General features: G+C 47.0%; 1 protein-coding gene across 1 annotated transcript; it reads right to left on the bottom strand.

Moving 5' to 3' along the window:
* Window positions 1-5,963: 5,963 nt before the first annotated feature.
* LOC123134085 (uncharacterized) lies at window positions 5,964-9,818 on the bottom strand. Its single transcript, XM_044553428.1, has 4 exons — window positions 9,503-9,818; window positions 8,747-8,823; window positions 7,746-7,817; window positions 5,964-6,151 (listed from the first exon to the last, which is right to left on the bottom strand). Exons 1-4 carry the CDS (start codon window positions 9,571-9,573, stop codon window positions 6,057-6,059), a joined length of 315 nt encoding a protein of 104 aa, XP_044409363.1. The 5' UTR covers window positions 9,574-9,818; the 3' UTR covers window positions 5,964-6,056.
* Between the last annotated feature and the right edge of the window lie 2,494 nt (window positions 9,819-12,312).

Genomic DNA, 12,312 nt, shown 5'->3' with positions numbered 1-12,312 from the left:
CCAGTAGGAGGCTCCTCAAAAGTCCCACGCACCTACACAAACAAACAAGAACTCGCAACCAACGCAATAAAGGGGTTGTCAATCCCTTCACGGCCATACATGCAAAAGTGAGATCTGATATAGATAATAAGATAAGATAAATATATTTTTGGTATTTTTATGATATAGATTGGAAAAGTAAAGATGCAAATAAAACTAGATTGAAAGCTTATATGATAAAAGATAGACCCGGGGGCCATAGGTTTCACTAGTGGCTTCTCTCAAGATAGCATAAGTATTACGGTGGGTGAACAAATTACTGTCGAGCAACTGATAGAAAAGCGAATAATTATGAGATTATCTAGGCATGATCATGTATATAGGCATCACGTCCGTGACAAGTAGACCGACTCCTGCCTGCATCTACTACTATTACTCCACACATCGACCGCTATCCAGCATGCATCTAGAGTATTAAGTTCATAAAGAACAGAGTAACGCATTAAGAAAGATGACATGATGTAGAGGGATAAACTCATGCAATATGATATAAACCCCATCTTTTTATCCTTGATAGCAACAATACAATACAATACGTGTCTTGCTGCCCCTGCTGTCACCGGGAAAGGACACCGCAAGATTGAACCCAAAGCTAAGCACTTCTCCCATTGCAAGAAAATCAATCTAGTAGGCCAAACCAAACTGATAATTCGAAGAGACTTGTAAAGATAACTAAATCACACATAAAAGAATTCAGAGGAGATTCAAATATTTCTCATAGATAAACTTGATCATAAACCCACAATTCATCAGATCTCGACAAACACACCGCAAAAAGAGTTACATCAAATAGATCTCCAAGAAGATAAAGGAGAACATGGTATTGAGATCCAAAGAGAGAGAAGAAGCCATCTAGCTAATAACAATGGACCCGAAGGTCTGTGGTAAACTACTCACAACTCATCGGAGGGGCTATGGTGTTGATGTAGAAGCCCTCCATGGTCGATTCCCCCTCAGGCGGAGTGCCGGCAAAGGCTCCAAGATGGGATCTCGCAGATACAGAAGGTTACGGTGGTGGAACTAGGTTTTCATGGTCGCCCCTGATGTTCTCGGGGTACGTGGGTATATATAGGAGGAAGAAGTAGGTCGGTGGATGCCCAAGGGGCCCACGAGATAGGGAGGCGCGCCCAGTAGGGGGGGCGCGCCCTCCACTCCCGTGGCTTCCTCGATTGCCTTTTGACTTGCACTCCAAGTCCTCTGGATCACATTTGTTCCAAAAATCACGCTCCCGAAGGTTTCATTCCGTTTAGACTCCGATTGATATTCCTTTTCTTTGAAACATTGAAATAGGCAAAAGAACAACGATTCGGGTTGGGCCTTCGGTTAGTAGGTTAGTCCCAAAAATGATATGAAAGTGTAAAGTAAAGCCCATAAACATCCAAAACAGGTAATATAATAGCATGGAACAATCAAAAATTATAGATACGTTGGAGACGTATCACACATGCTACTGGGTTTCAACTATTTACTATGGCAATGACAGGTCATGCAGAGGAATGGGTTCAACTACTACAACACAAAGTAGCAATTGAATCGTTGTTGTCCTAATGCAATAACTGAGAGTAGGAGTGAGAGAGTAGGATTGTATCGGAATGAACAAGGGGGTTTGCTTGCCTGGTAGATCAACAGAGGAGGCACTCCTCCTCGGACAGGTACTCTGGAGCAAGACCTATCGAGAAGGAACGGTGTCAACAATCAATACACAAGCATATGCAACAATATGATGCATGAACATGGCATGAATATGTGATGATGTTTGAGCTAATGCAGCTAGCATTCATTTGGTTGATGTCCATTTGAACCAAGAATTCAAATGCAACTCCAAGTTAAGTCTTTATAAATGCCACTTACATGTTTTCACTTATACAGTAGGTATAAGTTGGTTTGTCATGCATGACACTAGTACATATGGGTAGATTGGATTTTTCTAATAATTTTTCATATATAATTTATTTCAATCTGAGCAACGGTTGAATTTCCATGAATTTTTGAAGTTTATAGCATTTTCTAGAATTTCCTAATTTATTTAAATACCAGAAAAGAATATCTGCACCAGCATTGCATCATGCGTGCATCAGTAGGTCAACGGAGCTGACCAGGTCAAACCTGACGTGTGTGGTCCACAGGTCCATGTCTTAGTCAACTAATAGAGTTAGTTAACACTAATACTAACCTAACTACATATTAGCAGGGCACGGCCCTCATGTCAGTGTCAGGTGGGGGCATTAGCTAAACGGTGATTAGCCCTAAGCTAATCACCTGACTCATGGGGCCCACCTGACGGGCTGGCATGGTCAAAACGGTCAACCCCACCGGCGTTTAGCCGCCGGCGAGGCCAAACGCGGCGGAGGGGCTCGGGATCGTCGCTTCGGCGACCAAACGCGCTGCAGAGACCACCTGCGCGAAGCCCAGGCTCGCGTGCATCTAGTGGGACACACGGGAGACCATGGGGTGGTTGGAGCTCGCAGGAGCAGAGCTCGCAGCGGCGGCCGGAGCACAGCCAAGTGCGGGCCAGGGCTGCGGCACACGGGGAAGCGAGCGGAGAGGCTCTACGGCTTCCTGGTGTCACCAGAAGCACGATGACGCGCGCGGTTGCGGCCTGCGGTGGCCAGGGCGATGGCGGCGACATGGACGGCGGCGAGGGGCTACGGCCATGGAGGGGGATGGAGTTATGGTGCGCAAACGGCTAAACGGAGAGAGGGGAACGAAGCAGAAGCTCACAGCAATCTCGGCGGCGTCGTCAGCGAGCTCGGGGACTCACTGGAGACAGCGGGGCAACGAAGACGATCTCCGGCGGCCGGAGATTAAGCCGACGGCGATGGAGGCGCTCCAGGCCCTCCCGAGGCGCGTGGCTTGACGGAGAGGACGAGGGAGACGCGGCGAAGCTTCTAAGCTTGTCGGGGAGGCGAGTCCGTGGCGGTGGGCGCAGCAACGGCAAGCGGTGGCGACGGTGGCGCTCGGGCGGGTCGAGAGAGAGGGATCCAAGGGAGGAGGGAGAATGAGAGAGAGAGTGATAGAGGTGCAGGGCGGCGCGTGGCGTCACGCGGGTGTTCCAAGCGATGAGGGGGAGGATAGGCAGGCAGGTGGCGTGGCGGCACGGCCGTGCGCGCGCGCCGGCCACACGCCTGGCCGACTGGCGCTAGGAGGACGACGGCGCTGGTGGGCTGGCCCAGGTGGGCCGCACAATGCTGGGCCAGCTGAGGCACCAGATGGGCTATAGGCTGCCAGGTAAGTTTTTCCATTTCTGTTTCTTTCTATTTTTTTTGACATTTGTTTGATATAATAAAAATACTAAACCATTTTATTTCCTTATGCCAATTTTTGTAGGAGCTAGTGGTATTATTCCAGAGCTCCTCAACAAATGGCATAATTTTGTACATATATTATATATTTAACACACATATATATATATATATATATATATATATATATATATCCAAGGCAAAATAATTACTGGATTAATCCAAGTGACCAAAATAAATACTTATGAGCTCCTAAAAATATTGGTTTGATTTTTATCTCGGTCCAATATTTTCAGGGAGCAACATGAACATTTTCTTGGACCTTTTTGGAGCAATTTTTATCTGGGTCATTTCCAAAAATGATTCTGAGGGTTTCACAAATCCCCATTTCAAATTTAAATGGAATTTAAACATGATGCACACATGACTAGCTAGTCTAGGTCATACCAGAACTAGGAATGTGACAGATCATGACACAATTGTCGAGAGATTTCATTAAGATGTAATCGATCGTCGAAGACATCAAGTCAAAGGAATATGAAGCGAAAGGTTATTAGAACCACGGGTACGACACAAACTTGAAATCAAGCTTTCTATTCAAGGCGAAATGGTATGATGAGGAAGACCGACGTAAGATTAGCTCATCATCGAAAATTGTGCTCCGGAAGGAAGGAGCGGGCAGCACAGTTAAAATTAGCATGATAATTATATAGCCGATCAGGCTAGGAATAACTTGAAGGATTATTAAACTCATTAGCAATGGAGATTACTTAGAGTTATTGAATCAGAGTGCGGAATCGATTCACTTCTCGGTGTTCTCGAGTGACTAATAACTCAGAATCTGAGGGAAATCCGAAATCAGTGAGAAGCAATACTAGATGAAGACTCATAGGAAGCAACACAGTTCTTTGATATTCTCGAGATACTGGAGGGTAATACTCGAAGGAAGATCAAAACAGAGGTTACAGAGATGTGTTGATCGGCAGAAGACAAGTGCTTTAACTTGTCTGAGAAATGGAATCGAGGAGAAAATATTGTCGGAATCACGATTGCCAAGAATTAATTCACAGATACCAGATGATATTATACCAAGGAAAAAGTTGTTATTACAAGAAGCTTCCATGATAGGATCTACATCGTGTCCAAGGGCATGAACACAAAGTTCAAGGTCGACTCCCACTTTTCCAATGCATAACCTTTCATTCAATTCCTGTTTCAAATATGGCATTAGTGTTGAAAATTTTACCTGGTGAAATACCAGATGAGTAAGACCCATGAAATCTTTCGGGCTCACAGGATTTATGAAAGGCATAGGTTCAACCCATAGGGGCATCTTAGGAACATATACCACAATCTTCAGGAGTAAATAACACAAGCTCGAAAGCAGAGCATGGTTCGCAAAGGATACAATTTAATAAAGGCATTAAGTATCGGGGGAAGAACTCGCAAGAACTTTGAAACAAAGGATTCAATGGTCCACAAGGATGTGAGGTGAGTATCGCTACTCAACTAGAAGAAGAAAGAATGCAAGGCATCGGATTATAGAAACATCTGGATAATTTGAAGTATATAAAATACAAAGGAATTGCAATTTCTATATCAGGGAATCAGAAGAAAAATCTCTGATCAAGATATGAGTAATTTGAATCGAACTAGATGGACAAGCAATCAAGGTTTGACTTGCCGAGAACCAGCTCATGTCCGGAGTGACGTCTGAGCCAAAACGACGAATTCTAGGATTCAACTGAGGATTGCGAGCATGAACATACTGAATCAACATACTCAAAATGATAGTGACAAAGGATGCCAATAAGATTACTAGACTTATGGGATTAACCAGAATGCAAGCAAGCAAGAATTTCAGGAGCAATAGGTTGTTGGGGATTTTCGGAAGATCGAATGGTATTTCGAAGACTTTCGTGAAACACATGAACAACTAGGGATGAACGGATACTTAGCAAGCGCGAGTAATTATCCGTAGGGGTATTCATGTGGCAAAGAACTGCAAGGCAGTGACACAGGGGATTCTTAAAAGCGGGAGAATAATTCGATGTATCTTGTAATAACAAGAGAAACGGGGAATGATTGTATGAATGAAAAGTGTATGAAGTTATCCGTAAGGAAATGTTGGAGGTAGGGAACTACAAAATTAACAAGCACAAAAGTCTCGGGGAATACTGAAGGGTATCTTCGGAATCTTCTGGTGAAGCAGACCATCATCTGTAGTGGAGGGGCTCTTCGGGAGAAAGTATTTACGAGAACCTAGAGTTAGAGTTAGCCAAATCATTTAACCCGAATAGAAGAGAGATATGAGTCCCAGAATAAAGATCGAGGAGTAAAAGATCCTTACACCACCCAATGGTGACGTGGGCCCATAAGACACATAGCCATGTTAGTAAAAGTTTTGTAGTGACTAGACTTGACTTCGGCCAAGGAGTTGTAAAGGGGCTACCTACACGCAGTCGGCTCTGATACCAACTTGTGACGCCCCCGATTCAATCATACACTAATCATACATGCAACTGTGTACGATCAAGATCAGAGAATCAAGGGAAGATATCACAACACAACTCTAGACAAAAATTAAAATAATACAAGTTTTATATTACAAGCCAGGGTCTCGAGGGCTCCAATACATCAGCTCGAATACAAACGAGTCAGCTGAAGCAACAATATCTGAGTACAAACATAAGTTAAACAAGTTTGCCTTAAGAAGGCTAGCACAAAAGCAGCAATGATCGAACAGGCAAGGCCTCCTGCCTGGGAGCCTCCTAACTACTCCTGGTCGTCGGCGTCCATCACGTGGGAGAAGGCATCATCGGTGTAGTAGTAGTCGGCGGCGGTGGCAGCGGTCTCAGGGGCTCCGTCATCTGGTTGCATCAAACGGATATGGGGAAAAAGAAAGCAAAGCAAACATGAGTACTCATCTGAAGTACTCAGCAAGCAAGGATCTACACTACATATGCAACATTATCAAAGGAAGACTGTATATGTGGACTGGGCTGCAGAAATGCCAGAATAGAGGGGAGAGCCTAGTCATATCGAATACTAGCATCTTTAGCATCTTCAGTGGTGTTGCAGCATTAGAAGAGTGCATAGCATAAAGTAAAGTAGTAGTAGTGTCATCAACCTCGCCCAAAGATCCTTCCTCGACTCCCTGCGAGAAAGCAATCCCAGAACCATACTATCCATTTCTCATCTCAAGTATCCAGTTCTAGTTGTATCGATCGGGATACAACTCCAAGTGTCCGTTACTGTAGGACAGGCTATCGATAGATGTTTTCTTCCCTGCAGGGGTGCACCAACTTACCCACCATGCTCGATTCACTCCGGCCGGACACACTTTTCAGGGTCATGTCCGGCCTCGGCCAAACGATACGTCGCAACCCGACCAAGGCCTAATAGAGAGGTCAGCACGCCGAACTAAACCTATGCCCCCAGGGGTATTGGGCCATCGCCCCGGGAACTCCTGCATGTTGCGTGGGCGGCCGGTGAGCAGACCTAGCCCCCCTTATAGAAGGCGAGGTGTTCCAGTCCAACCCGGCGCACGCCGCTCAGTCGCTGACGTCTATTAAGCTTTGGCTGATGCATACGACGCGTAACACCCATACTATGCCCACGTGATGGTTAGTGCTATCAGGCCAGAGGCCCCTCGGATCAAATATCCAAAATCATAGTGGATTAGGAGCGCGCGGTAACGAGCAGAGATCCACGATTGATGTGACCCCGTCGCCCCGTCGCGAGGACATGCGACAAGGAGTAAGAATGCCCGACCACGCCTCGTAATTATCTCACGGGCACCTTCCAGGTCAACCCGACTCCACATCACTCGCAATTAAGCTCGCGCGGGTTCCCCTCAGGGCCGACCCGTCTTTAGTAACATGGTTTAGTGTAAAGTCATAGTAACCATCGTAACCATGTGTCTAACACCAAGGGGAACCCTGAGGAATCACCCTCGATGAAATTCCACCTGATGTTATGGTCAAGGTGAACGAAGGAGGAATCACCCTCGAGGTCCACTCTTGTGGAGTTGCACGACAGTGTCGTTATCGAGAGTGGAGAAGGAGGAATCACCCTCGATGACCATAACCGATGAACTAACCTCCAAGGTTAACATCAGAAATGATGATGAGGTATCACCCTTGGCACTCGACAGTAACCCAGTAGTGTCGAGCAACTAAGGGGAAAGTGATGTGCGGTGTCGGGGCCTGGACGTCGACCACGTTGATCGAGTCATCGAACATAAAGCGGGGCAACTAGGACAAGGTGGGGGGGGGGGTCACTGATGGATCTCTAACCAACCTATACTAAGCAGTTTAGAATAAGCAGGTAAGGTTTGAAAGCAGGTAACAAAAACAGGCTATGCATCAGAGTAGGATCATACAAAAAGCAGTACCAGTTCTAATGCAAGCATAAGAGAGAAGGGAATGGGTGATATCGGAATGCTCAAGGGGGTTTGCTTGCCTGGGAGCTCTGCTGCAAAGGAACGGTCGTCGGTGACGTAGTCGATCACAGGGGCAGCATTGGTCTCGGGGTCTACCGGAGAGAAGAGGGGGAAGAAACAATAAGTATAAAGCAAACAAAGCATCACAATGAATGACTTAGCAAATATGTCCTGCTAGGGGTGACATCACCGTGCTACACGTCGCAGACGGAAAGGGAAAACATCCGTCGTTTGGAATTTTCCGGACAGATGAAAGAGAGGGACGGTTCCATGTTCAGCATGCTAGAGGCATGCGACAGATGAATGGATTGCATAAACGGGTTCGTTGGATTTTTCCAAACAATTTTGATATATAAATTATTCCCATCCGACTTACGGATTATTTTATATGATTTTTTAAAGTTTTAAACGAATTTCTAAATTTCTAGATTTTTTTATAATTCGAATTAAATAGAAACAGGCTATGGGCACCGAAATGTGTACCCTAGTCAGAGTGCACTTGTGGCTGACAGTGAGCCTGGGGTCCAGTCGGCGGTAGTTGACCAGCCAAAGCTGACTGGTCAACAGGGTCAATGGACCCACAGGTAAGTGTCATAGGGGTAGATAATTGTCTAAATTAATTTAAACTAGGGGAGCCACATGTCATTTGCTCTATAGACTAAACTAGTACTAAATTAGTACTACTAAACTAGTCCTAATTGGTCCTAATAAGAGCTAGTCTAATTAAACAAGGCCGGCCACATGCAGTGGGCTAGCCACGGCTGTGCTGAAAGAGCACGAGCTCCATGGCCAGCTAGGAGCTGAAAGCCAGGGCCGGTCCTGAGATTTCGGGGGCCCGGGGCGAAACTAGAACCCGGGGCCCCTTAATACAACATCAAAATAATAATAAGCATGCCTAAATTGCATTTAATAACTATGTATATGATAATTAATTTGTCGAGAAACATAAGTTACTCACTGCAAGAAATATGTTGCAATGATGTTTCATATGAGATGAAAGGTAAATTTGATTTGCACACACCTCTTCTGAAACCAGACATAAGTAAAACTCCATATACTAGGTGGGCAAGAAGTTGATCTATCCACCAATAACCTATCCTGGAAAAACAAAAAGTATCAAAAGATCCATATAGAGAGGATAAGCTAAATCATGTATGCAATGTAGACTATAAAATATGAAGCTTGAGAGAACATAAGTAAAAAAATTCCATACAGGAGTGCACAGATTGGAATTGCATCTCGTTGAAATGCTTGAAAATGCATGGTGCCGCAGCCATGAACTTGATTTCAACAATGAAGATTTATATAGTAAGCTAGTTCTTGGCTGCTAAAATAGTAGGTATACACATAGAAGCTTAAATCAACTAGAAATACACGGGCCTCTAAAAATTCCAATGAGGTTACGCTCCTATGTAGTGGACTACAAATGTGTCCATTGCAGAAATCAACGTGAAAATTTCTTGACTAATTGGCAGAATTATAAATCACATGGATATAGTTCATCTATTGTGGGCATTATTCAGAAGAGAGATCCTCGATCAGCAGTATGTGTAGAATGTAAAGTTAAATTACAGAATCATATCCCCAATGTTGTGAGCAGTTAGACAATCAGTACCAAAACTGAAGTCTAACAATCACAATACTCTTCAGGAACCCTCCTTTGTCGTTTCAATATTACCATCCAACTGGATCTCTAAAACAAAAAACAACGGCCTCAAGAAGTATCACGGAGATGGGTTCCCCTTTTCAGAAAGGGGAAATAAGAGTTGCCCATTACCACATGTACTGAAGGAGGATGAACGGAAGTTGCGCGGACGAGGTATGTCTCGGCGGCGGCATGGCTGACATCCTCCCGGATCGACCGTGGAGCCTGTTCTGACGCCGGCAAAAATCTTAGAACCCGCCCTGGCGACTGGGCTTGTCAGCGTGGTCGGAGTGAGAGCCGGCGATGGGAGACTGCCGCCAGGATTTGCAGGAGATTAAACGGCGGGCACGATCTCATCTATTCGTAAACAAGTTCTTGGTTTCTTGCCTCCGCGTGTGGCGTCATCAGGGGATTCAGGGCTGGGCGTCTTGCCGCCTGCACACCTCGCGTTTGGGCTGTGCGCTGGGCCAAATTCAAGAAGTATACCTAAACGTAACACACATAAATGGGGGGGAGCTCCTACTCAGCGCTCTAAGCGCCCGTTAGCGCTGCTGGCCCGACGTAGCGGGCCGCCTGCGAGGCGTAGCGGGCCGGCCAGAAATCTGCTGAAAAATCTAACGCGATGAAAAAATTGAAGAATAAATCAGGAGAAGCGGGACTCGAACTCCAACCGCTAATGCCAACAGCACAGAGTACTAACCACTGGACCACGCTTAACTTTCTTGTGTAAAGTGAGGAAACAAGTCTATTTAAATTTCCTTCAGTACAAGTTAATTGACTTCAAAAAACTTTCATCGATTCTGAATTAAGAAAATCTCGAATTTGAAAAAAGTTCACGATGTTATGAAAAAATTTCATCCAATTTGAATGAAAAAAATCACGAATTCAAAAGTAGTTCACTGGGTTTTGAAAAAAGTTCACGGATTTGAAGAAAAATCACTTATTCTAAAAAAAAGTTCACATATTTGAAAAAAAGGTTCATTAAATTGAAAAAAGTTCATCCATTTTGAAAAAGTAGTTCACTGGGTTTTGAAAAAAGTTCACGGATTTAAAAAAAGTTCATTAAAATTGAAAAAAGTTCATCCATTTTGAAAAAGTAGTTCACTGGGTTTGAAAAAAGTTCACGGATTTGAAAAAAGTTCATCAATTCTCAAAAAAGTTCACAAAATTTAAAAAGAGTTAATTGATTCATAAAAATAAAAATAAGAAATGTTCACGCATTTGCAAAAGAAAAAGGAAACAAAAGAGAAACCGAGAAAAAACAAGAAAAAGAAAAAATACACGGGCATCACGATCTTTGGAAAGAATAAGAACAGGAAAACGAAGTAAACTTTCACAGGCGGGTTGTTGTCCCGGTGGTAGCTGCGTTGTTCTGCGAACGTTTATGTCCCTGGTTCGAATCCAGAACAACCCTAACTTTTTATCTGCTTTTTCTAGAAAGAAACCAGAAGATGGGCCGGGCCCAACTAGCCGCACCCTTCAGGCGCCAGTTTGCTAGCGGGCGCATAAGCGCCAAATAGGATTCCCCTAAATGGGGGCCCCCTAATTTCAGGGGCCCGGGGCGGCCGCCCCCCTGCCCCCCTCAGGCTCGGGCCTGCTGAAAGCGGACGCAACGTAGCACACGAGCAGCAGCCGCAGCTTAGCAGCCCGGCGGCGCGGCCGCAAGCAGAGCAACACCAGCGGCATGAGTAGTACAGAGCAGCAATAGTAGTAGGCAGTATTAGCAGCTAGCAACAACGGTACAAAGAGCAGGGAGCAGCAACAACTTGTACGCAGCGGCAAGGAGCAGAGAGCAGCAGTATGCGAGCACCATCAGCAGCTCCAGGAGAGGAAGCAGCAAGGCGAGCGCGGCGGCAAGTACGCAACAGCGACGTGTGCGAGCGGCCACGGGCGGAGGCAGGAGCAGGGGGGCGCTTCAGAGCCGGGCCGCAGCGAGGCGGTGAGTGGGGTGGGCGGACGCGGCCACACACGGCGGGCGTGGCCTGCGGATGTGGCGTGGGCGCGAGGAGCGCTGCAGGGCGCGCCGGTCCAGCCGTGGCGAGCACGGGGCGTGCGGCCAGGCGTGGCCCTGGAGCGGACGTGGGCGCGAGGGCGACGGGCAGGGCATGACTGGAACGCGACAGTGGCCTCGGTTTGCTTCGGGGCTAGCTACCTAACGACAAAGGCAACAGCGATGGAAAACAGAGCTTCGGCTATGGAGAAAACTACCGCTCGGGGACGTACGCGAGGCAATAGAGAGTGGGGAAAGGAGCAGAGGCTCACAGCAGGGTCGAAGAGCAGCTCGGGGAAGCCGGACAGGCCGGGGTGGAGTGGATCGACGACGATGAGGAAGCGGACCTACTGAAAGCGGATGCAACGTAGCACAAGAGCAGTATTAGCAGCTAGCAACAGCGGTACAAAGAGCAGGGAGCAGCAACAACTTGTATGCAGCGGCAAGGAGCAGAGAGCAGCAGTATGCGAGCACCATTAGCAGCTCCAGGAGAGGATGTAGCAGGGCGAGCGCGGCGGCAAGTACGCAACAGCGACGGGTGCGAGCGGCCACGGGCGGAGGCAGGAGCAGGGGGGCGCTGCAGAGCCGACCCGCGGCGAGGTGGTGAGTGGGGTGGGCGGATGCGGCCACACACGACGGGGGTGGCCTGCGGATGTGGCGTGGGCGCGAGGAGCGCTGCAGGGCGCGCGGTCCAGCCGTGGCGAGCACGGGGTGTGCGGCCAGGCTTGGCCCTGGAGCGGACGTGGGCGCGATGGCAACGGGCAGGGCGTGACTGGAACACGACGGTGGCCTCGGTTTGCTTCGGGGCTAGCTACCTAACGACAAAGGCAACAGCGATGGAAAACAGAGCTTCGGCTACGGAGAAACTACCGCTCAGGGACGTACGTGAGGCAATAGAGAGCGTGGAAAGGAGCAGAGGCTCACAGCGGGGTCGAAGAGCAGCTCGGGGAAG

This window comes from Triticum aestivum, chromosome 6B (assembly GCF_018294505.1).
Source record: "Triticum aestivum cultivar Chinese Spring chromosome 6B, IWGSC CS RefSeq v2.1, whole genome shotgun sequence".
Lineage (NCBI taxonomy): Eukaryota > Viridiplantae > Streptophyta > Magnoliopsida > Poales > Poaceae > Triticum > Triticum aestivum.
Note: the sequence above shows the minus strand (reverse complement) of the source record. Positions and strands in the feature narration are given on the sequence as shown.